A 23,978-nucleotide genomic window follows, 5' to 3' on the forward strand; every position below is an offset into this window, starting at 1 on the left:
TTGGGAATAACAGTCTCAAATTTCTTAGAAAAAAGCATAAGCACTCTATTGTTTTTTTCATCCAAACTCCCCATGCAGTAAGGAAAGAAGCATTGCACTAGGAGATAATTCATGTTCTAAACAGCTGTGGTACTGAATAAAGTATTTTGTTGGAATGGTGGACAACAGTGGTATTCTTAAAGCTCACAGAAGTGTGAGTACTAAGCATATATATGCCAGGTTACTGCTTCATAAAGTTCAAAAGTTTTCTGTAATAAGTTATGTGTGGTTCTGTTGGATTTCTGATTGTTAGTCTTTGTGAGTATTTTGGATTATATGTTCTCCATTGTTGTGAATTGATAATTTACTTACTTTTGGCTTATTTAGATCCTACTCAAATGGGAGGCCTGAGCATGCTGCTTTTAGCTGGAGAACATGCTCTTGGGACACCAGAGGTAAGTAGTCCCTATCCCTCTCTGTTCCACTCCTGCTAGAAGTTGATAACATGGACACTTGTGTTCTGTTCACAGTGTTTATTCTACAGTTTCACTGTTAACAGCTCATGAACAAACTATGCTTTTAATTTTCATGCTTTCAATTTTAAACCTTAATTTTCATTAAGGTTTCTGTGTGCATGGTATTATGCCTTGAAAGTAACAGACTGGGTTACATGAACCCAAAAGGACACAAACAGAGATTGGGTGCAGATTTTGAGATTCTCTGAGCACAGGCGTAAGACTTAGGACATACAGATAATTAGCATTTGCCATGGCTTTGTAATGGAGTTCAGATGGTGGATCCTGTGAGTCATTCATTCTGTTTATAACAGTGTCTGCTTTTGTGATGTTCTCATTTAGACTTGTTAGTGAAAAGGTGAGAGTTTAAAAAAAAAGCATGAGACTGTTGGTCTCTCTGGTACCTGAATAAATCCAAACTCCTGCTTTTGAAAATCAGAAAACGTGGCATTTTAGGATTGCTTATTCTTTAAAACGGAAAATGAAAATGGACCCAGACCCTCCTAATGACCTTGGTCTTGTTTTATTCCCTTGTATAGTTATTGGGTTGTGTTTGCTAAATAACTCTTAGATATAGTCTTGACAGGCAGGTAGTAGTCAATAGCCATGCATAGTTTGCATTTGTGGAATTTCTCTATTTTCCAAACCCATTTAGCAGAGGCCAGATGCATTGACCTGCTACTGGTCACATTATTTTATACACTGAAGTCCTTGAGGTGGAAATTTTTCAATCCCCAACCAGCATTACTACTTAGGACCCAAAATGGCAATTTTATTGCATATACATACATACATAACGTATGTATGTACATACATATATATGTATGGGCCTCCCTGGTGCCTCAGATGGTAAAGAATCTGCCTGCAACGCTTGAGACCAGGGTTCGATCCCTGGGTCGGGAAAAATCCCCTGGAGAAGGGAATGTCAACCCTCTCCAGTATTCTTGCCTGGAGAATTCCATGGACAGGGGAGCCTGGCAGCCTACAGTCCATGGGATCGCAGAGAGTCTGACACGACTGCGCAACTAACACACACATACACATATATATATTCCTTCCTTCCTTTCTTAAGTTGTATGCATGCCTTATGAATTACAGTTAAACCATATTCAAATAGTTGTTTTAGAAGATACCACATATTTACATCACAACACTCTTTTATTATTTATAGTTTATGTTTGGGATCCTTAGTAGTTGACCAGATATTCAATTTGATTTAACTTGTTGCTGCTGCTGCTGCTGCTAAGTCACTTCAGTCATGCCCAACTCTGTGCGACCCCATAGACGGCAGCCTACCAGACTTCCCTGTCCCTGGGATTCTCCAGGCAAGAACACTGGAGTGGGTTGCCATTTCCTTCTCCAATGCATGAAAGTGAAAAGTGAAAGTGAAGTCGCTCAGTCGTGTCCAACTCTTAGCGATCCCATGGACTGCAGCCTACCAGGTTCCTCCATCCGTGGCATTTTCCAGGCAAGAATACTAGAGTGGGGTGCCATCGCCTTCGGATTTAACTTGTTAGTTCTGTTCAATTTAGAATCACAATAAATGTGTCAATTTGGTGGACCCGTACTTATTTACATTGTACTTATCTTTAGCTGAAAAAGGAAACTTTGTACTTTTGCATACTCATCATTCAGCAGGTTTGTATTTCCTCACATGATAGCCTTCACTGGCATCATTTGACTTTATGACACATTAAAAGCAATCAGATTAACTCTGACTAGAGCGTAGAGCATCCCAAGCATGTTCCCAAAGGTGAAGGTTGGAATAATAATGCGCATTTGACCTTTCAGCACAGTCTGACTCATGATTCTCAAGAATGCACTGTATTGTGAAAGTCAGTATCATCTTCTCTGATAGATTAGATAATAATGAAATTTTCTTCCAAACATCTATTAGCATTCCTTCTAATTTTCAGGAAAAAATGTAAACAAATAAACATGTATAGAACTTACAGATGGATGAAAATGCTAGTCAGAAAAAGGAATACTTTTTTTTTCTTTGAATTAAAATTTGTCTTTTGGGCTCTTTTTAGTGAATAGCTCTTCTCCCCACTTATGAGGACAGCAGAGTTTGACACAAGCAGTTTAAATCATGCAGTGGTCAACCTTCCATTTCTGATGAAGGGGGAACCATTTTGAAAATTCTCAAGCTAAAGAAACAGAGAAAATTAAATGGCCGAAAGAAATGAACCGTACAGGAGAAAGAATTTCATACTAAGGAAGTTGCCAGCACTTAGGTTTTTAAGGACCACTTCTAAGAATACAAGTCTTTCTTCATAATTCCTCCTTCTTGTCCCAGATATATTTAGGCATTATTGAAAATGGTCTTGAGCTATTGAAACAATAAAGGGGCAAAGTTTGTATAACATAATGCCATCTCTAAATATAATTAGTTTGAGAGTTTTTTTCATAGCTGTCAGTAGATTTCATTTAATACCTAATTTCTATGCAAAGTCGCATTCCAAATATGTAGACATTTTCATAGAACTTTAGGGGCTTATGTACATTGGCAGATGACAAATACAATGAATACATACTTATATTTTTAAAAGAAAATTGTAAAGATAATGAGATAAGGAAAGAAGTACAGAAATTTGATACTTCTTAGATTTGGAACAATTACCATGAAGTCTGTTTAAACTGTTGGGTAGGACCAGTCGAATAAAGTGACATTTTACAAAAATTCTTCCACAGAGGAGGTCTAATTGTAATGAATTTTTAAAATGCCATGAGAAAATTCTTACTCTGAAATGGCTTATTGAAAAGGAGATTTTCCTTTATTTGTCAGCCTGAAACCTAATCACATAGAAAAAGTCCTCAAAAGCCTATTTTTTTTTTAAATATGAAAAATTTAATATAGGTAATAGTTTTATTTTTTAAAACAATTGTATTAACAGAAGGTAGACAGGCTTACTGTTACAGGAACAATAAAACTCTAGGTTAAAGTTTCTTTGGTTTATACATTTCGTAGATCTACATATGATGTGCTCTTAGGGTTTTTAGAGAGAAATTATAGGTTCTTGATATAGCAGTGAGCAAATAATAACAAGCAGGATGTCTGAGTTTTTGCTTTCTCCTTAGTCTTTTGATTAACTCTAAGTTTGCCACAGTATGTTTGGCATTATTAGGGCAGCATTTTTATATGCTACTATTTGTGTCTCTGATGAGTGAAATGGGGTAAGAATTGCATTTACAGTTTGTTTGACTCTTTTTCACATAAATGGTTAGTCCTGTATTTTCTTTATACCCAGAATACACTGAAATATATTTCATATTTGAGACAAATTTTTAAAAGCAGTGTTTGTTGTTAAGAGTATATGAATTAAAGAAACAAAATAAATGTATAGGCATCCCTCATTTTATTGTGCTTTGCAGATACTGCAATTTTTACAAATTGAGGGCTTTTGGCAACCCTGCGTCCAGCAGGTCAGTTGGCACCATTTTTCCAACCATATTTACTCACTTTGTATCTCTCTGTCACATTTTGTCAATTCTTGCAGAATTTCAAACTTCATTATTATTATATTTGTTATGGCAGTCTATGATCAGTGACCTTTAATGTTACTATTGTAATCTGAGCTGGTGAGTAGGGGGTGCTACAAATCATATCCATATAAAACAGTGAACTTAGTTGATAAATGTTGTGTGTATTCTGACTGCTCCACCTGGGTGACAGCATGTCTGTTTATAACATAGTTAACTGAATATTTCAAACCCACTGTTGAGACCTACTACTCAGAAATGAAGAGTCCTATAAATATTATATTTATTTATAATACTACTGCTCATTGACGGTGCACCTGGCCATTCAAGAGCTCTGACGTAGGTGCCCAGCAAGACTAATGTTTTCATACTATTCCACACATCTGTTCTGCGGCCCATGGATTAAGGGGTCATTTTGACTTTTAAGTCTTCTTATTTAAGAAATGCATTTTGTAAGGCTGTAGCTGCCATAGATGGTGATTCCTCTAATGGATCTGGGCAAAGTCATTTAGTTGAAAACCTTCTGGAAAGGATTCACCATTCTCGATGCCACTAAGAATGTTTGCATTTCATGGGAAGAAATCAAAATATCAACATTAAGAAAATTCCCTGGCAGTTCAGTGGTTGGGACCCGAGGCTATCCAGCAAGCCATGCGGCATGACCAGAAAGAAAAAAATAATAATCAGGATTAATAGGATATGGGGAAAAGTTGATTCCAACCCTCCTGGATGACTTTGAGGGGTTCCAGACTTCACTGGAAGAAGTAACTGCAGATGTGCTGGAAATAGCAAGAGAACTAGAATTAGGAGCTAAAGATAAAACTTGAATTGCTTCAATCTCATGATAAAACTTGAATGGATGAGGAGTTGCTTCTAATGGAGCAAAGGAAGTAGCTTCTTGAGGTGGGATATCCTCTTGGTGAAAATGCTATGAAGATTGTTGAAATGCCAAGAAAGGATTTACAATGTGACATAAATTTAGTTGATAAAGCAGTGGCAGGGTTTGAAAGGATTGGCTACAGTTTTTGAAAGAACTTCTACTTTGGGTAAAATGCTATCAAAGAACATTGCAGGCTGCAGAGAAGTCATTCTGGAAGGTAGTGTCCATCAATATGACAAACTTTATTGCTGTCTTAAGTTAAGAAATTGCCACAGCCGCTCGGACCTTCAGCAGCCACCACACTGATCAGTCATCCATCAATGTCAATGCAAGCCCCTCCATCAGAAAAAAGATTACAACCCACTGAAGGCTCATGATAGTTAGCGTTTTTGAGCAATAAGGCATTTAAGTTAAGGTGTGTATATTTTTTAGGTATAAAGTTACTGTACACTTGCATGGGTGTGTGCACTAAGTCACTTCAGTCATGTCCAACTGTGTGCAACCCTGTGAACTATAGCCCCCAGGCTCCTCTGTCCATGGGCTTCTCCAGGCCAGAATACCGGAGTGGGTTGTCATACTCTCCTCCAGGGGATCTTCCCGAACCAGGATTGAACCTGTGATTTTTACCTCTCTTACATTGGTAGGTGGGTTCTTTACTACTAGTGCCACTTGGGAAGCCCTTGTACACTTAATAGACTATTTATAGTATAAACATAACTTTTATGTACTCTGGAAAACCAAAACTTTGTGTGACTAGCTTTAGTGCAGTATTCGCTTTTGATGGTAGTGGCCTGCAGCTGTACCCGTGATATCTCTTAAGGTGTGTCTGTATTGAGCAAGACAGCCATTAGGGAGTGACTACCGCCCCCCACCCCCACCACACACACACACTCAAAATGGCATGTTAAGCTTGTCTCTACTGAGACCCAGTGAAATGTAAGTATAGAAGTCTTGTTAGGAAATAACCCCATAATAGTGAAGGAAATGGAATGTTTCCAGAGAATATGAGATTTTAGTAAACTTACATAAATCAAAAAGCAAATGACACTTTTTAATTGAGAAAATATGATATAAGCTTAAAGTATACTAATCAGGGAACATCAGAGACCCGGTCTGTTGAACAGTGTCCAGCAGCTTTAGTGAACATATCTCCTCTTTTTTACTTTTAAGGAACAAGAAAGAAAAAGTAGAATTAAAAGTAATATTATTAAAAATTTAAGCAAAGTAATAATGTTCACAAACTCTGGGAAGAGCTAAGGAGAAGGAAGTTATTACATTGAGTTAAGCCGTTATGTTTCATATCAGTGAGTTATATTCTGAAGATGGAAATGCAATAAATGCAATAAATAAAGTATAAGTATAAGTAGAATTTCTTATAACTAGAATTTCTGTAAGTAATCTCCAGGACTGAAAATCTGTAGTCTTATATTTTTAACTTTAAAAAATAAAACATAAAAATATAAAGCTAAATTAAAATTTAAAAATAAAGGCAGGAAGAAATAAATTTCAGAGATGAAAAGGGAGATTATTCAACACATAATATATAGAACAGCTTGGAATAATATTGGAAAGGTCAGTATTAGATCTAGGTGAGCACAGAAGTCATCTTGCCTAGAAACGGAAGAGATGATTTGAGGAATAATAGAAAATAAGAAAAATTAGGCAGAGTAATCATAACTGATAAAAAGGTTTGATGGTATCAATATCTATTTAGTTGAATAAATGAAGACAAAGCTTTAGACATTTGGAAAGTGTATTAGACCTGAATTTGTGATTTTCGGATGCCTCGTTGTTTTGTTGGCATTAAGAAATATGGTGGTAAAGTTAAGATCAAGTCACATTTTTGTTTTCCTTCCATCGTGTAAAATGGAGCTAATAATACTCGCTTGCCTCTAACTCCCAAGACTTCTATGAAGATTAATTTAAAAAAAGACATTTTTACCTCTCCTGAAAAGCATTCTAGTATTGGTACTTAGTATTATTACTATAATTTATTCTAGCCATTTCGTACTTGAAATGTCAAGCTATTACTCCTACAGGCTATAGTATGCTTTACCAGCAGCATACTCACGTTGAGCAAATAACCTGCTCAAGATTGTGTGGCTATGACGTGACAGAACTAGGATTTGAGCCCAGAGGGACTAACTTCAGTCTTCCAGTAGCCCACTAGTGATTCAGTCCCTGCCCACCTCACCTCAGCCCCTGCCACTTCTCCAGCGGTGTTCTGAGCTGCAGCTTTATGCACAGGCATTTCATGAGTACTTTCTGGGGACCAAGCCCTATACTAAGCACTTACACTGGTTATCTCATTTCATCTTTCCATGAGCCTTAAGAGATTGGTTTATTATTTCCCATTTCATAAATGAGGAAACTAGGCTAGAGAGGTTAAATAACTTCTCTAACGTCTTAGAGCAAGAAAGTCATTATACTAGCATTTAAACCTGTGTATGTTCCGTTAAGTAATGGGATGGGTGAAATGAGATAAAGAAAAGGTGGTAATACCAGTATTTGTTAAATTAATGAATATGTCCATATTTAAAACACTGTGAGTTTTATTTTTTTTAATTTTATTTTATTTTTAAACTTTACAATATTGTATTAGTTTTGCCAAATGTCGAAATGAATCTGCCACAGGTATACCTGTGTTCCCCATCCTGAACCCTCCTCCCTCCTCTCTCCCCATACCCTCCCTCTGGGTCGTCCCAGTGCACCAGCCCCAAGCATCCCACTGTGAGTTTTAAATTTAAAACAAATACAGATTTTGGTAAAATTGAAAAATTTCCCCTTTCTTACAATTTCTCATATCAGTGAAGTGGGACAGTTATTTTTACTACCTGTTGGTAACATTGAGCTACTGTGACTTCTGCCTCTCTTAGGCTGCTATATTTGACCACTTCAGGATGCTAAAATCTACTGAATTCCAACCTCACCCCCAACTCTTGCCCCCTTCACAACTTTTGTCCCCCACCAAAGCTTTTAATATATGGGCTTCCCTGGTGGCTCAGATGGTAAAAACATCTGCCTACAATGAAGGAGACCCAGGTTTGATTCCTGGGTTGGGAAGATCCGCTGGAGAAGCAAATGGCAACCCACTCCAGTACTCTTGCCTGGAAAATCCCATGGACAGAAGAGCCTGGTAGGCTACAGTCCATGGGGTCGCAAAGAGTTGGACACGACTGAGTGACTTCACTTTCACTTTTCAAAGCTTTTAATTCCCTTCTCATAGTTTTATAGCTTTTAAACATAGTGAGGAAATACTATATTTATATTTAAATTCACATTAAGTGGGCTCCTTGAACTTTCTCAGTTCTGGGTAGAGACCCTTCCTTTTTATAATATGCCACTGCTCACTGCCCATCCAGCCCAGCATCTTCCATCTCTTAACAGTGGGGCTCAAAGCCAGACAGGCACCTGTCCTCATGAGTCCCCGGGCCTCATTGCTCAAGATGCTGACGAGCTCAGAGGAGCCCCTCCGTTCCCAGAGGTGGTGGAAAGGGGGAATGGGAAAGGTGGGCAGCAAGTGAGTGGGGAAAGAGGGGAATGAACAAGTGGGTGAACAAGAAGGGTGGGATGTGCTGCTGCATTGTTGTCGACAGTGTATTTATATGCACAACTGCATTCTGTCTTCACTGTGTCCGGTGAAGAAGTCGGTAGCGTTGTTACCTGTTTTATCAAATGAGGAAACTGAGGTGGGAAGATGCTCTGGTTTTTCTCAGTGTCTGTTGCACTTTACAGAAGTGGCCTGGAGTCTGACCTGAACTTCCATCCTAGCGCTCTGCCACATGGCTTAGAATGACAGGGAACTTGTCATTCTGGTGGCCCTGGTGCCCCAAGGGAAACCACGGACTTATCCTTCTTCTCAGCCCATGATGAGTTGACTTGATTTGCATTCTAGTTTCAAGGAATTCTCAATTCTGTGTGGTACTATTTGGTGTGATCCCCAGGGTGGCCCAGTTCTCTTTCGGCTGCACCCCAGCCCTGGCGTCTGTCAGTCAAGTGCACTTCTTTAGTCCTCAGGTACTCCTTAACCTCATTTAGGTTTAATTAAGAGTGGCTCCATTTTAGTCCTTAAGTAGATTTTGAAGGACTTACTTGGATATAATATACTTATATTGAGTTCACCTGTGTTTGAAAGCTCAAGTCCATTTAACATCTCATATTAAATGCAAATTAAGTGATCACCCAGATGCTGGTATAGAAGGATCCTTGGTAAAAAGTGCCAACTGTGGGAAAGCCTGGGCCAGGTTGAGCGAGGGTAAGAGTCAGTGCATGGGCCTCAGAGTCACCCAGATCTTTACACTTGAACTCTGACAGGGACTCCTCTACTCACAACCCCTCTCCTCCCGAAGAAGACAAACTTACCTTAGAAACACTGGCACTTACTGGCCCCTCTCCCTCAGCCTTGATACCCTTCCCAGTAGTTACTGAGGCCTGGCAAATGCCATCTCTGATTGAATTGGGGCCCCACATCTTAGCTGGTTTATTTCCTTAACCTTCTAATTAGTCTCCTGCCTCCAGTCACTCTCCAGCCAGGGTCATCCTGCACTCCACTGAAAGCACTCTCTGACTACACATCTCTCATCATGCCGCTCCTCTGACTATAAACCTTGGGTGACTCCCCATTGCCTTCAGCCTAATCATCACACTTACTAAAGTAGCGTTCAAGTTCCTCTCGGTTCAGTTCATCTCGTACTGCATTCCCAGACATCTCAGTCTTCAGCCATACTGGGAAGATCGCTGATGCTCACGTACACAGGGCACGTAAGCCGTACTTTGCCCCCTATTGTTACCACATCATTTCCACAATTCTGATGTTCCTTCTAGGGGTATCTCAGATGCTACTTGCCTTACTTCTTCTGTCCACCCCCAGATAGAATGAAGGCTGCTTCTCTGTCCTCCCATAGACCTTATAATATTCCACCAGGAGGCACATCTATTCTTAATGTGTAGCTGTCTCCTGCACTTGAGCCACAAGCACCTTAAGGGCCAGACTCATCCTCTTAGGGTTATTTTATTCCCTGACATGTAAGGCACACAGGTGGGATGTAGGCTTCTTAAAAGAGAGCAGCGGTCTTTGTTCTGGCACATATTAGGTGTTTATTGAATATTTGTTGAAGGAATGAGTAATCAATAAATGTTTGAATTAGCAAGGGCAGGGATGTGGAGCTCAGATATGACCAGTGCACTTCATAGCTTTGGTTGACTGTGTATTCATCACAGTCCAGCTCTGTGACTGGTTTTGTGCCTTGAGAAGTAGGAATGGGCTTAATAAAACCTAGCTTTCCAGACCACTTACAGTGCATCTGACTGGCTTGATTTTGTTTTATATAAAGGGACCAGGTCATGTTTCTATGTCTCTCATTATTACGATGTACATTTTGCCTGTGGGAAAAATACTACCTCGTCATAATTCTTAATTATACTAATCATTCCCCTTCCTTGGTTATTGAGAATTATAGCTAATTTAAAGGGAAGATTGGATTTAAGGGAAGTTGAACACGTATGTGGCTAACAAAGCCGCGTTTAAAAGCCCTTTAGCAGTTCTCTTTATTGGGTGTATAGCAACACCTAGTGGCTTTAGGGATTACTTCAGAAACTACTTCTAGAAACAGCTCCTTGAGTTTCTTTCTCCCTTTACTGACTGTCTGCTCATTTGGGATTTTTCTTCCTTCTTAATTAATGGACAAATACCTTTAATCTCTATATTTTGTTATATTTAGCCATATCCCACTTAATAAGTAATTAAGAATACTGTAAATACAAACAGCAAAGTGATACCCCAAGGTCTGCTGCTGCTGCTAAGTCGCTTCAGTCGTGTCCGACTCTGTGCGACCCCATAGACTGCAGCCCACCAGGCTCCCCCTGGATTCTCCAGGCAAGAACACTGGAGTGGGTTGCCATTTCCTTCTCCAATGCATGAAAGGGAAAAGTGAAAGTGAAGTCGCTCAGTCGTGTCCAACTCCTAGCGACCCCATGGTCTGCAGCGCACCAGGCTCCTGTCCATGGGATTTTCCAGGCGAGAGTACTGGAGTCGGGTGCCATTGCCTTCTGCACCCCAAGGTCTGCTGCTGCTGCTAAGTTGCTTCAGTTGTGTCCGACTCTGTGCGACCCCATAGACGGCAGCCCACCAGGCTCCCCCGTCCCTGGGATTCTCCAGGCAAGAACACTGGAGTGGGTTGCCATTTCCTTCTCCAATGCATGAAAGGAAAAGTGAAAGTGATGTCGCTCAGTCGTGTCTGACACCTAGCGACCCCATGGACTGCAGCCCACCAGGCTCCTCCATCAATGGGATTTTCTAGGTGAGAGTACTGGAGTGGGGTGCCATTGCCTTCTCCTACCCCAAGGTCTAGGCCCCTCTAATAACATTTCTTAAATAGGAGCCTTTTGTCGGAAATAACCTCTTCCTTCCATGTGGGTATAATGCCAGATTTCTTTATCAAACATTCACATGTATGCACAAATATGTACAGTTGCACTGGATGCCTCATTTATCAGACACGCAAGAATGAATTCTACCTCAGTACATTTTCCATGTCATTGAGCCGTTTTTACATTTTGAGTTTTTAGGTGGAAGTAGGTCTAGCATGTCGGAGAAGGCAATGGCACCCCACTTCAGTACTCTTGCCTGGAAAATCCCATGGACAGGAGCCTGGTGGGCTGCAGTCCATGGGGTCACTAAGAGTCGGACACGACTGAGCGACTTCACTTTCACTTTTCATTTTCACGCATTGGAGAAGGAAACGGCAACCCACTCCAGTATTCTTGCCTGGAGAATCCCAGGGACGGGGGAGCCTGGTGGGCTGCTGTCTATGGGGTCGCACAGAGTCGGACACAACTGAGCGACTTAGCAGCAGCAGCAGCAGCAGGTCTAGCATGTATCACACACATTTATTTCTGCCTTTTTAAAATAAAGAATACATTTTATAATTATCCTTATCTTGACAACTTAGAATCATAGTTATAAATACTAATTTACTACACTCAGGAGAAACTTTAGGACCACTTGATCTACTTTTGTGTTGTTGTTTTGTGTGTGTGTGTGTGTGATAGCCCACTTTTCTAAGTAACTGAGATTTTTTTAAATTGTAATACAATTTTGGAAGGTTACTTTCCATTTAGAGTTATTTCAAAGTATTGGCTATATTCCCTGTATTATACAGTATACCCTTAAGTCTATCATAAACCCAATATTTTGGTTAAGTAAAGTAAGTCAACTATACTTCAGTAAAATTTAAAACATATTGTGTCTACAGTTTTTCTGCCTTTTCCTTCTGTGTCTTGTTGCTGGTGACATTGTTTCTTTTTCAACACTCTTCCTTTTTCTTATCCCAACTCTTGGCCCCTTCTGATTTGCTCCTTCTGTTCTTCTATGAACTAGAAAGTTAAGTAACCACGTAGTTTAGTAGTAAGCCAGTTCTTCTGGCTCCTAACTTTGTGCTGTTTCCATTATACTACACTGAAGATAAAGGCTAAATCTACAGTGCTTTAAAGTAAGAGTGACTAGATTTTAAAAGAAGACGTTATCCACTGCAGTAAAATGCATAGCCTCAGTGGCTGTAATAGCTGTTCTAACCATTGAGCAGTCTTTGTTGTGTGATTCCTGGCCAGGTCATTGAGATTCTTCATTTTTATAAACATGGAGAATCAAGTCAGTCAACAGGTATTCCCTGTGTGTTTAGTATGCATCTAGTCCATGGGGAGCACAAACTCGCTCATATAAACTTCTCTGATTGTGTAGTACAGTTGACATGTGTAGGGCTATAGGGGCTTCCCTCATGGCTTAGATGGTAAAGAATCCACCTGCAATGCAGGAGACCCAGACTCATCCCTGGGTCAGGAAGATCCTCTGAAGAAGATAATGGCTACCCATTCCAGTATTCTTGCCTGGAGAATTCCATCAACAGAGGAGCCTGGGGTCACAAAGAGTCAGACAAAACTTGAGTGGGGGAGGGAAATAGGGTTATAAACATCTTGATAATTACTCACATTTGAATTCTTCATATAAGCAGAAAGTTTTACTTAAGACCACCTATCGTAATGATTTGCAGGGGGTCTTAATTTAACTTTAAACTTTTATGGCTGTATATGCTGCTGCTGCTGCTGCTACTGCGTTGCTATAGGCATGGCCAAATTATCTACAATGGCACTTAAAAGAAAGTTGACTTTTCTTCTTATGGTTAATATGAACTCTAACTGAGCCATGAGGAAACTAATCCCATAAATGATAACTGTCTTATGCATCATTGGATCAGAAATAAAAATATGTGTGTGTGTATTGTGTAGACTTTATATAGGGTAGCTCCCATATATGATAATATACTTAATTCTAAATATTTCTATAGATTTTTCGTGTGTGCCATCTACATATCAAGTCACCTTATTTTCATTTAGTCCTGGGCTCAATTTTTTTTTAATTAATTTATATTTTTGGTCATGAAGCTTGTGGGATCATAGTTCCTGGGCCAGGGATTGAAAGCAGGCCACAGCAGTGAAAGTGCCAAATCCTTAACCATTGGACTGCCTGGGAATTCCCAGGGAAATCAAAATAAAATAAAATTTTGATTATTTACCAAGGTATCTAGGGGCTAAACACCCCTAGATTCCTTATAAACCAGAACAGTATTGATTTTTTTCATTGTTCAGAAACTATATGGAGTTTTATTTAAAAAGAAAGGAATTTTTTGTGGCTAGTAATGTCAGGATTTGCTGGCCTTTTTAAAGTACATTTTGTGTCTCCTTGGATCATACATTTAGAAAGCAAATAAAAACTACTGGACTTTTTGGCACACTGGTTGTCAAATAGTTACAGACAGCAAGGGAATCAGGCTTTGGCAGCCAAACCACAGGTGGCAAATTAATTAAAGTTTCTGCACCTTTTCTGTGGAGCTTATCACTGGAAGAAGGTGGCCAATACTCTTTCAAATCCAAAGGTGACAATTAAAATTTTAAATACTTGCTTCTGTCCAATGGTCTGTGATGTTGTTAGAAAATATATCTTCAGTGTGAAACTGTGGTTTTAGGAATATAACCTGGGTCACTGCTAGCTCTTCCCATAGATTCAACCATCTAATCACATGCAGTTATTAAAATTACATAGGGAAAGGTTTAGTAACACAAGAAAATCAATGTACTGTTAAAAGCAAACATTTTGTAACTAGTACAACATCCCATTTCTGTTGAAAACATTATCTCTACATACAACTTCAAGAATATACATGGAATTCTAACAGTGCTTATCTTTGGGAGATAACATTGTAGATGTAGAGTTTTCTTCTGTATTTTTTTTCCCAGATTTTAAACAGTGATCTTGGATTATTTTGTTTTCAGAAACAGGTTTCTAAAAAGTATTTTTAACTTTCATTTTTCTCCTAGAGTAAAAAATAACTTGTTCCCTCAGATTCTCTTAACTTTGCCATTCAGGGAAGAAAAGAGAGGGGGCACACTGATTTGGTATTTAAAAGACAGGGTTCAGGATGGGGAACGCATGTATACCTGTGGCGGATTCATTTTGATATTTGGCAAAACTAATACAATTATGTAAAGTTTAAAAATAAAATAAAATTTTAAAAAAATAAATAAATAAAAATAAATAAAAGACATGTTATCAATTTTAATTTAGTTAATTCAACAAGTACTTGAGTATCTACATTGCACCCAGACAATGTTGAGGATTCTGCATTAAACAAAACCTCTGGGAGAAGCTGGAGCATAAACACATTCTTATGTCTTGTGGTGGTCAGTGATTGTTGATTGTTGGGGAGTAGAGGTGTTGTTTACCTCTCTCGTCCTATGTCCTTTATCTGTAAAAGGGGGCAGATCAGGGGGATACTGAAATTCTTCCCCAATGGCACCCCACTCCAGTACTCCTGCCTGGAAAATCCCATGGACGGAGGAGCCTGGTAGGCTGCAGTCCATGGGGTCGCTGAGGGTCGGACACGACTGAGTGACTTCACTTTCCCTTTTCACTTTCATGCATTGGAGAAGGTAATGGCAACCCACTCCAGTGTTCTTGCCTTGGAAGAATCCCAGGGACAGGGGAGCCTGGTGGGCTGCCGTCTATGGGGTCACACAGATTCGGACACGACTGAAGTGACTGAGCAGCAGCAGCAGCAACATGCTATGACTCCTATGACTTTTGAATTACGGGCTACCAAGGTGATTATTTCACCCAAATGTAGTCAATTTTAACATTCTGTAAAAAAGGAAATATGTATCCTGAGAATAGTACTTGATTAATAGCAAGAATTTTTTTTTAAAAAGTCAGTAGTGTTTCTATAACTTTTGTTAATAATGAAAATCACAAGTAAAGATTTTAGAGTGTTAAATGTTTACCCAATATAGTGAATAATATACAAGAATATATTATAAAAGAAATTTCTCTTAGGAAAATAATACTAACTTTTCTAAGATTGAGACTTGTATGTAAATTCAGGAAAACCCTGGAACACAAAAATTTGACCTGAGGTTTATTTTCCCAAAAGGTTTATAATGATCAAAACTCATTTGTGTTTTCATATAGTCAAGTGATATGAAATATTGGGAAAATGCAGAATGTGGAAAAAGTAGATATTCGTTGGTTTTGGTTGTAGATAGCCAAGAGATCAAACGAGTGTCATTGTAGAAATTTCACTGGTTAATCATCATGAAATGCATAGCCTTGTCTATGTCCTACTATTTATGGCATTATATTTTGCAAATGAATGAATATATAAAACTTTATAAAACCATGTATAAGACTTTGCAGAATATAACTATCTTTTTTTCACAGTACTGCCTCAAATTTGGGAATGAAAACTGTTCCTTCCTTAAATGGGAATGTTTTAGGTGACATCTGTCCTCTGTTGTCGTCCAGGAGCTATTTGTGTGATGCCTCACGCCACCTTTCTTTGTTGTAGATCTCCTCTGGCACTTGCAGGCCTGATGTTCCAGAATCCTCTGAATTGCGTCAGAAGTCACCATTATTTCAGTTTGCTGAGGTAATATACATGATGCAGTCTATACTTAATGAAATTGTAAAGTGAGCTTCAATTTTGGCTGATGACAGTAACTTAAAGCAATGACAAACTCTTCGTTCTTAGATCTATTTGATCATAAATGGGAAAATAAACTAAATTTTGAAACTCTAGAGTCTCTTAATTAAGGAATAAATATATTTCTAGAAACATGTTATTAACTCATACTAAATGTTATTTCCCTTAAACCTCATCACTAATTTTTATTCAGGGGTAGGAAAGTTAAGAATATAATTGAATTATTGTTAGAACTTATTTATCAGGTGTTAATTTGACAGGTATTGAATTAGAAGATAGAATTGTCTCATGGTTATTGGCTGTGCATTCCTTTTCATTTATTTTCAATATACTTTTCTCCTAATTGAAACTTTAGCATGCAGTTGGTAGTTTTCGAAGTCTTATGTCTTAATGTTAGACCTGTTTGGCTCAGTATGTCACTAACATACAGATGATGTAGAAAGCACATTATCCTTGATATCAAGTCTAAAGGTTAAGACTACTTCCCCAAATGTCTGCATTTACCCTGGAACTCAATATGGAGCCATCATTGATTAATTTTTTTCTCAACGTTAAACCACATGGTCCTCCCTTGATCATGTGAATTGTCTTTCACTAGACCTTCTCTCAAACTGTCATCCCTCCTAATGTTTGCCCCTTGTGGTACAGTTTTGTACAAGGAGAAAATATTTTTAGTTTCAGACTTTTTTCTCCTCTAGTGTCCTTTCCTGGTGGTTCTCGACATTTCATTGACAGAATTACTTTTCACACTGGCATATTAGGTCATTCCTTTTATGACATTGTTGGTAATATGCCTAAATGTCCTGCTGATATCACCAGAATATTATGTTATATATTTGCTCACATAATGCTCCTTATCTATCATTTTCCTGTCTGCTCTCTGTGAGGTGTGCCATGAATTCTAATTTTCTTGTATATTGTGTCCTCAAGAATTTAATATAGTAGAGTGTTCAGTCTGCACTCCCTTTTAAACATAGTTTTATACATATTAAATAATGTTAGTGCCGGCTTTGAAAGCAGAGATTCTTAACTAGTGATCCCTGAGCCCCTGAAGATCTAGTGAAATCTCTCAGATTTCATATGAAATTTTTGGTATTTTGACACATGTGCACTTTTTTTGGTTAGTATAGCAAACTAAAGAGTCCAGAGATATCCTTGGACCCTAATCTGCCATTTCTTCAGGAGCTCGCTATTCATGTCAGAATCTCCTCTACTCAGTATTAATTTGTAGACACTTCCTTTTATTTAAAAACTTGTGAAGTGCTTTTCGGAAATCTAGATGGTTTATGCCACTGGTTCTATTTGGTTTACTCTCTGACTTAAGCTTTGAAAGGCATGTATTTCCCCTTACACAAACTATTTGTTTTCTTTAACTTTTATGGAGGGTTGGTAGGAGTGAGAAGTCATGTCTGAAATAAGACATGACTTTTATAAGTTTAAATGATAGACTGTAGGTCTGTAATTCCCAGGACATCTTTATGGATTCATATCTGCAGTCTGTCACAGCTGTCACATGGAGGTCTTTTGAAATGATAGGTTTCATGATTGGACCAAGAAGAGTTCTACAAATTTATCCTCAAGTGTCTTCAGAGTACTTGGTTTTATCTTAGCCATTTATGACCATTTGTGTATATCTAGTTTGTTAAATAGGATATGGGATATCTTTTTTCTTTCTTTCTTTTTTTTCTTTTTTACTTAGATTTATTCTAAAAATGCTTGATTAAAAAAATACAGTGAAATGAAAATTTTCCTAGTGCCTTCAGCTGTAAATAGAGTCAGTAATTCAATCAGTTCTCTCTTCTAATTATTCCTTATCTCTAAAAGTGGCTTCAATGTTGTGTCACGAACTGGCTCCATTGTCTTTCTAACCAACTTAATTTGATTAATATGAAGAAATGATTCCTATGAATTCTTATGAAGAGTTATGGTCCAGGTTCATGTATTGCTTAGTAAGTTGCCTTTGATGGAGTCAGTGAGCACAGTTAATTGAAGAAACTTTTGGGGGACTGGGAATGGGCTGAATTTATAGTGCCTACACTTTCTGCTCTTGTGACTCATTTTCACCCAATTTTGTAGCTGGATAGAAGGTTTGTTCACTTTGAAACCAAAATTAGTAACTGACTTGTCTTCAAAACATCCTTGAAAAGTATTTCCTTTAGAAATACTTGGCCCTCAGAGGAAACCTTTAATGAAGTTTGAATAAGCACTATTAGGTAGGAACAAAAGTTCTCCGAGTTGAATCAAGGATGGTATGACAGAATCCCCTATCTACTGTCAGAGATCTGAGGGTTGTGTGTGGGTGGGTGCAGGGGGCGGTGGTGGATGGGAAGATGCATGGTGTTATAAAGGAAAAAACCGCTATTCATATTCAGTGAACAGTTTATTGAACTCTGGTTCCATACTAGGCAGTGTTTTCTGTGACTTGTTTTCTTCTCACCATAATCCTATAAAATGGGGATTATCATCACCATCAATTTACAATGGGGTAAAATAAGTCTCAAGAGATTAGTTGAGCTGCCCAAGGTCTTGTAGCTGATGAGTAGCAGAGCTGAGATTCAATCCAGATACTCTGACCCGCATGGTTTGTGTCCCCAACACAGTCTCAGAGCTGCCTCTAAGCAGAGAACAGCTTAAAGGGTGTGCTGTAAGAGAGAGATTTTACTTTCAGCTTCCAACATTTAATATTATATTTTTAAAAATCACTGAAATAAGTCTATCTCTGTAGGTCTTCTCAGCTGCTGTTTGGTACACATCTGATACCCGTACAAGAGACATAGCAAATGAGCCAAACTCAGTCTTTTTTCTTCTTTCCACGTCTGTTTTTAGAAACATGGCCTTTGTCTTCATTTATCATTGATGCTGTTTTTCTAAAAGGGATTGAGGGTGATGACTCATGTCTTAGTCTTTATCAGTGTCTACAGGGAAAATATATGGCAGATCTATTAGTCTGTTATGGAAAAAATGTGCTTGTGCTTTAAAAATTACATGTTTCCTTTCAGATATCTTCAAGTACATCCCACCCTGATGCTCCCTCAAAACAGTGTCAAGCATCAGCCTTGTTTCAGTTTGCAGAGGTATGGCTTTTTTTTTAATATATATATTGGGTTCAGAAAATGTACTGAGTGCAGAAAGTATTGGAATAGAATTTTGTCACCTATAGAGAACTTCAGGCATGCCTCTTGCCATTACTGACAGAATATACATGGCAGACTGTTTATTGCTTTCTGCTACTTTTCTGTAATCATAGATCACCTCCAGATTTTATAAACATTGACTAAAGAGTTCATCCAGAATAACAGTTTTTCATTTATTTCATTTTGCCTTGTTTTTAACTTGCTTTAAAAGCTTAGGAAAATTGTCAACATGGAGCCCATAGTATTCCAATTTATTTATTAAATTTTTCCAGTAGCGAAATTAGATGCTATTGTTGATGAATGCGTCTCACAGTGAATGCAGGGTGAATACGACCTGTTAGATTACACTGTGATGTAACTTCAGCCAGTATTTATATTAGCATTTAATCCCAGGCTTAGGTCGGGTCAGCTCTTGCAGGATCTCAGATTTCTCTGGATTGTCAGCCAGAGAGAGAGAGCACACCCTGGAGAGCATTTTCTTGGTTGGTATGATGAGAAGGCAATCTGATATTCTTTATTTTGCCACAAAAGCCCTGGCCTCAATCATATGCTCATTTCTAATAAGCACTATAAGACAAATAATAAAATATATCCCTTTTGCAAAAGTAAGATACCATCTCCTTTAGGTTTTTCCCCATTTTCCTTTTTATTAATTTCAACCAAAAATGCATATCATAAACTAAACAATTTTTTATAGGGTTGAGAGAAAATGACAAGCAGGACTGTTCTGTTTAATATTGATGTATTGAATCACTTTGATTCATTTGCATAAAGAGTGCTTCATAAATGAAATGTAAAATGATATCCTTTTGGCAGGAGAAAACCCAGCATCTTACTTTGAAAATGAGAAAAAATTACTTTTAGCTCTAGCAGTTTTTTTTTAAATGCTGCTTCTTCTTGGGACACTTGCGTCAACCGGCACAACTCGAGCCTACCAGTTGGCTTGCTTATCTGTAAGACTTCTCTGCCATAGTGCTGCTGCTATAGTTGTTGAGGGCTATTCTATAAAAGTGGTAATCAGAATATCATATAATGGCATCATTTCACTAAGAACAATTTGCTTGATGAATCTGAATAAATTAAGATTTTATCATAATTTTTCATTATGATAAACAGGCTGGTATTTTCACTGTCGGGAATAGTTTTGTTTTATATTTCCTTGCTCTCCTCTAGTCATTGATATCCATTTACTTGATACTAATAATTTTTTCAAAGATAAAAAAGAATTTTGACATGACTATAAATGTTTTTAGTGTTGGCACCTGATTGGTCCCATCAGACTTTTTAGAAACATTTCCTTCCAAACACAATTTATTTGCCATATATTTAAATTCTATACTCATGAATATTAGAAAGGTTATGGCTTGTCTTTGACACATCTGATATTTACGTATGCGTTATTTACCAGGAGTTTTCAATTTAATTAAAAATGCTTGTATAGCATATCTCAGCTGATGCATTTCTAACAGGTCCTGTCACTCAGAGTGCGGTTCTTATTTAAGTGATAGCAACATCAGATTTATCAGGTGTCCCAAAGCCCTGGGCAGCCCTAGGGAGCAGCGTGAAGGTGAAGCAGCCACTGTCTCATGACTCTGGAGAATGAGATCGCGTGCCTCTTTTGAATTAATTTGTTCTGTACAGTCACTCCTCAAAAAGAAAGTTTTGTTTTTTTTTTTCCTAGTAAAGAACCTCTCTTTCCTTAGGAATTGTGCAGGAAGACATTTCCAGATGTCAATTCTCTATACTCAATGGCATTTGTCTTCTGAGGATTTCTGACCATGCATGTATAAGATTTAGGAAGCTTTAAAAAAATTAATTTGAAAACTCCTTAGGACTTGTTTCAAGGCCTTAACAGAGGAAGGCATGCACGATGGAAAACCAAAATAAAATGTTCTGCTTTGGAATCAAATACAGTTCCCATCTAAACTCTGTGTATTATTTTTCCTGGTTTTATTTTGTGTAGGTTGATAATTAAGAGCCCTTACAATTCCTAAGCAGATTAAATTATTACATACTTAGCTATTTAACTGTAAATGCTATATATGATTATATAAGAGCAGTATACTAAAATACAGGGTTCTCTAAGGATATATATAACTTCCAGTCACTTTCCCCAGCTGACCCAAGAGAACTCTTAAGTTTCAGTCTCTCTCATGTTATGATCTGACCATATTGTCAGCCGAGTATTGCACTGGTTTATTCAAATCTAAACTATACTAACTAGATGGACTGATTAAATTATCTACTAAGATCTGCTATGAGTATATTTATTACGGTAGAAATAGAATAGCCTATAATTACTGTGATCGTATCCCTAAAACTTTTATAATTATTTCATAAAACACCCATCACCTTTGAGAAAACACAAAGGCTCTTGAAATTCTTGTTCTAATTAGTCTTTACCAGAGGCTCTCCAACTTTGAAACACATCAGAGTTCCCTCAAAGACTTGTTCAAACACAGATTGCTGAACCCCACCCCCAAAGTTTCTTATTTAATAAGTCTGCAGTGGGACTGATAATTTGCATTTTCAACAGGTTTCCTCTTAGGGAACTGCAGTTTGAGATCACTGCTCTATAGGTGGTAATTTTTACCACAAGTTATTAAATCAGCATTGTTAAGGCACTTCTGGTATCTCTAGGAACTTACAGGGAAAGGATTAAGTGAGGAGGAAATGGGCAGATAATAGAAATTTGCCCAAGGGGCCACATTATAACCCTCATCCCTTTTCTGAGAGATTCTTGGTCCTATTACATACACTTAGAGAAAAATGTTTATATCATTTAGGCAACAGTTTTCTCTTGAAGAATGTTTAGCTTTGTAAATGCCCTTAAGATCAGGCTTGCAAAATTCTTGAGACCCTTAGTGTTAATTTCAAGTGTTCATAACTCCAGGAAGAGGTTGGTCATTTATTGTGTAATACAATTATCCTAGAAACACACTTTTTAAAAAACAGTAAACTCAGGGCATTTCTTTAAATGAATATATTTTTTCTTGTATGTCAAGTCTTGGGTCTCTGTCTCACAAGCTGAGAAGGATATCTTTTCCTTCTGAACCAAATCTGATCGTTTTAAAACCCATTAAAGTAACCTGCATGGAACCATGAAACTAAATAAAGAACATTTTGTTTGTAGGTTCTTCATAAATGTGTACATTTGAAGGGAGAAAGATATATCTGCTTTACAAGATCTAGAAAGAAATACAGAGTATAGAACCTGTTTTCCTCACATTTCAGCCTGTCTCCCATTCCATATTGATGGTTGTAATTCATCAAGATTCCACTTGGCCCATCTGAAGAGCCATCACTGTTTCCAGACTCTGATCCATTAAGTTGGTCAAAATGAGTTTCCTATCTGCATTTTTTTGTTGTTTACATGTAGACTGACACATCTGTCTCTGTTTAGATCTCATTTACTGAAGACTAATGACCAAACGTAATGCCAGAAGGGAATTGTTGTCATCCATTATTTAACAATTCTGAAAGCCATGACCAGTCCACGTATCCTCTTCTCTGCTGAGTGGCTGACTCTTATACCTGGAGTATACCTTTATGTTGAAAAATTGCATGTTCACTTTGAAGACAGGGAGCTAGTCTGGACCATTTAGACAGATACATTTGAACACTAAAACTTCCCTTAGAAGATTTTTACTTTGCTAATGTAAATATAACTGTAATCTCTCCAAGGTATTGTCACTGTTAGATATAAGCAATTAGTGCGGTTTTAAAGCATTCATTTTTATGATGGCGTGCCCAATATGTTACGGAATGTTATACTTGACACAGATTCCGTATGCTCACACTGCAGCTCATCGGTGTGAACGTTTTCCATGTTTTATTGGAAGAATTAATATTTCTTTTAAGATAAGGAAGACCAATTATCTCATATTGTTTGTTTGTTCTTTGATTCATTTATTCATTCAACAATTGTTGGTCATTTCCTCCCAGACTACAGTGTTCATGATACCTGTTATAACTCCAGAAGGCTTCTGCCTAATTTGCTTTTTATCTTTGCCACCTCTTTCCTTGATGTGCTCCCCTACCTCAGGCAGCTATAAAATTAGCAGTTTAACAACGAGGGTGATCATTTTTCTTGGCAGTTTTGCTGTACGTTACATACTTTTAATACCCACCCTGTTTATCAGAACATTATTTAATAGAGGAGAGACTACAGTGGAATTAACAGATTGGCAAGCTCCATCCAATGTGAGGAAAATAAAAAAACATAGCCACCAACTTACTGTGCAGTATGGCCCACTACTGCCCCCTACCCAGGAGGGGAACATAACATGCACTTCCCTCCACTGGCAGACCTGTCACTGAAAGACAGGTTTTAGCTTATTCTTACTTGAAAGGATGTGTATGTCCTGTAAATAGGGGGGGAAAAAATACAAGGAAATGAACAATAGTATAACAAATTAGCATTATACAAGCTATGTTTATGTTAGAAGCAGGTGAGATTACTGAGAGAAAAAGTATGAAGAAAGAGAGGGCTCTAAGAGAGAACCCTGAGGGAGAACATTTAAGGGCTCACTGTAGAAGGGGAGAACCAAGAAAGAACAGCAAGGAGAGACCTTAGAGAGAGTCTGCAGTATTGGAAATCCAGAGAAGACTCTCAAGACAAAGGTCAGCCATGCCCAGTGCTGCAGACAGTAACGTAAGTTCCAACCCTTTCCCCCAGTTAAGCCAAAAGGCATTTTTATAGAAAGTATATCTTACTGTTGAGTCATTCCATGAAAATTTAATTGTTAGGTGATTCTAGAAACGTTGGGCTGCTAAAATACATTGATACACCCCCTACCAGCATGATCCTTTGGAAATCAGGCTTACAGCAACATTGAGTATTTAAAATACTCCCCTGTACCTATAGATAGGTAAAAAATACTTTTAGATAATGAGGAAAAATAGTTCTTACTAAACATTAGGTGGTGGTTTCTTCTGCAGGGCAAGGAATCATTCT

General features: G+C 38.0%; 1 protein-coding gene across 16 annotated transcripts in view; it reads left to right on the forward strand.

The window, feature by feature from the left end:
• BBX (BBX high mobility group box domain containing) overlaps positions 1-23,978 on the forward strand; it is a 297,809-nt gene that overhangs the window by 218,929 nt on the left and 54,902 nt on the right. For all 16 annotated transcript variants that reach the window (XM_061384983.1, XM_061384907.1, XM_061385913.1 and 13 more), the window contains 3 exons: positions 367-434; positions 15,753-15,833; positions 18,887-18,961. In XM_061384983.1, the coding sequence (XP_061240967.1) occupies positions 367-434; positions 15,753-15,833; positions 18,887-18,961 (224 nt within the window). The remainder of the gene's footprint in view (positions 1-366; positions 435-15,752; positions 15,834-18,886; positions 18,962-23,978) is intronic.

Source organism: Bos javanicus, chromosome 1 (genome assembly GCF_032452875.1).
Source record: "Bos javanicus breed banteng chromosome 1, ARS-OSU_banteng_1.0, whole genome shotgun sequence".
In the NCBI taxonomy this organism is placed as follows: domain Eukaryota; kingdom Metazoa; phylum Chordata; class Mammalia; order Artiodactyla; family Bovidae; genus Bos; species Bos javanicus.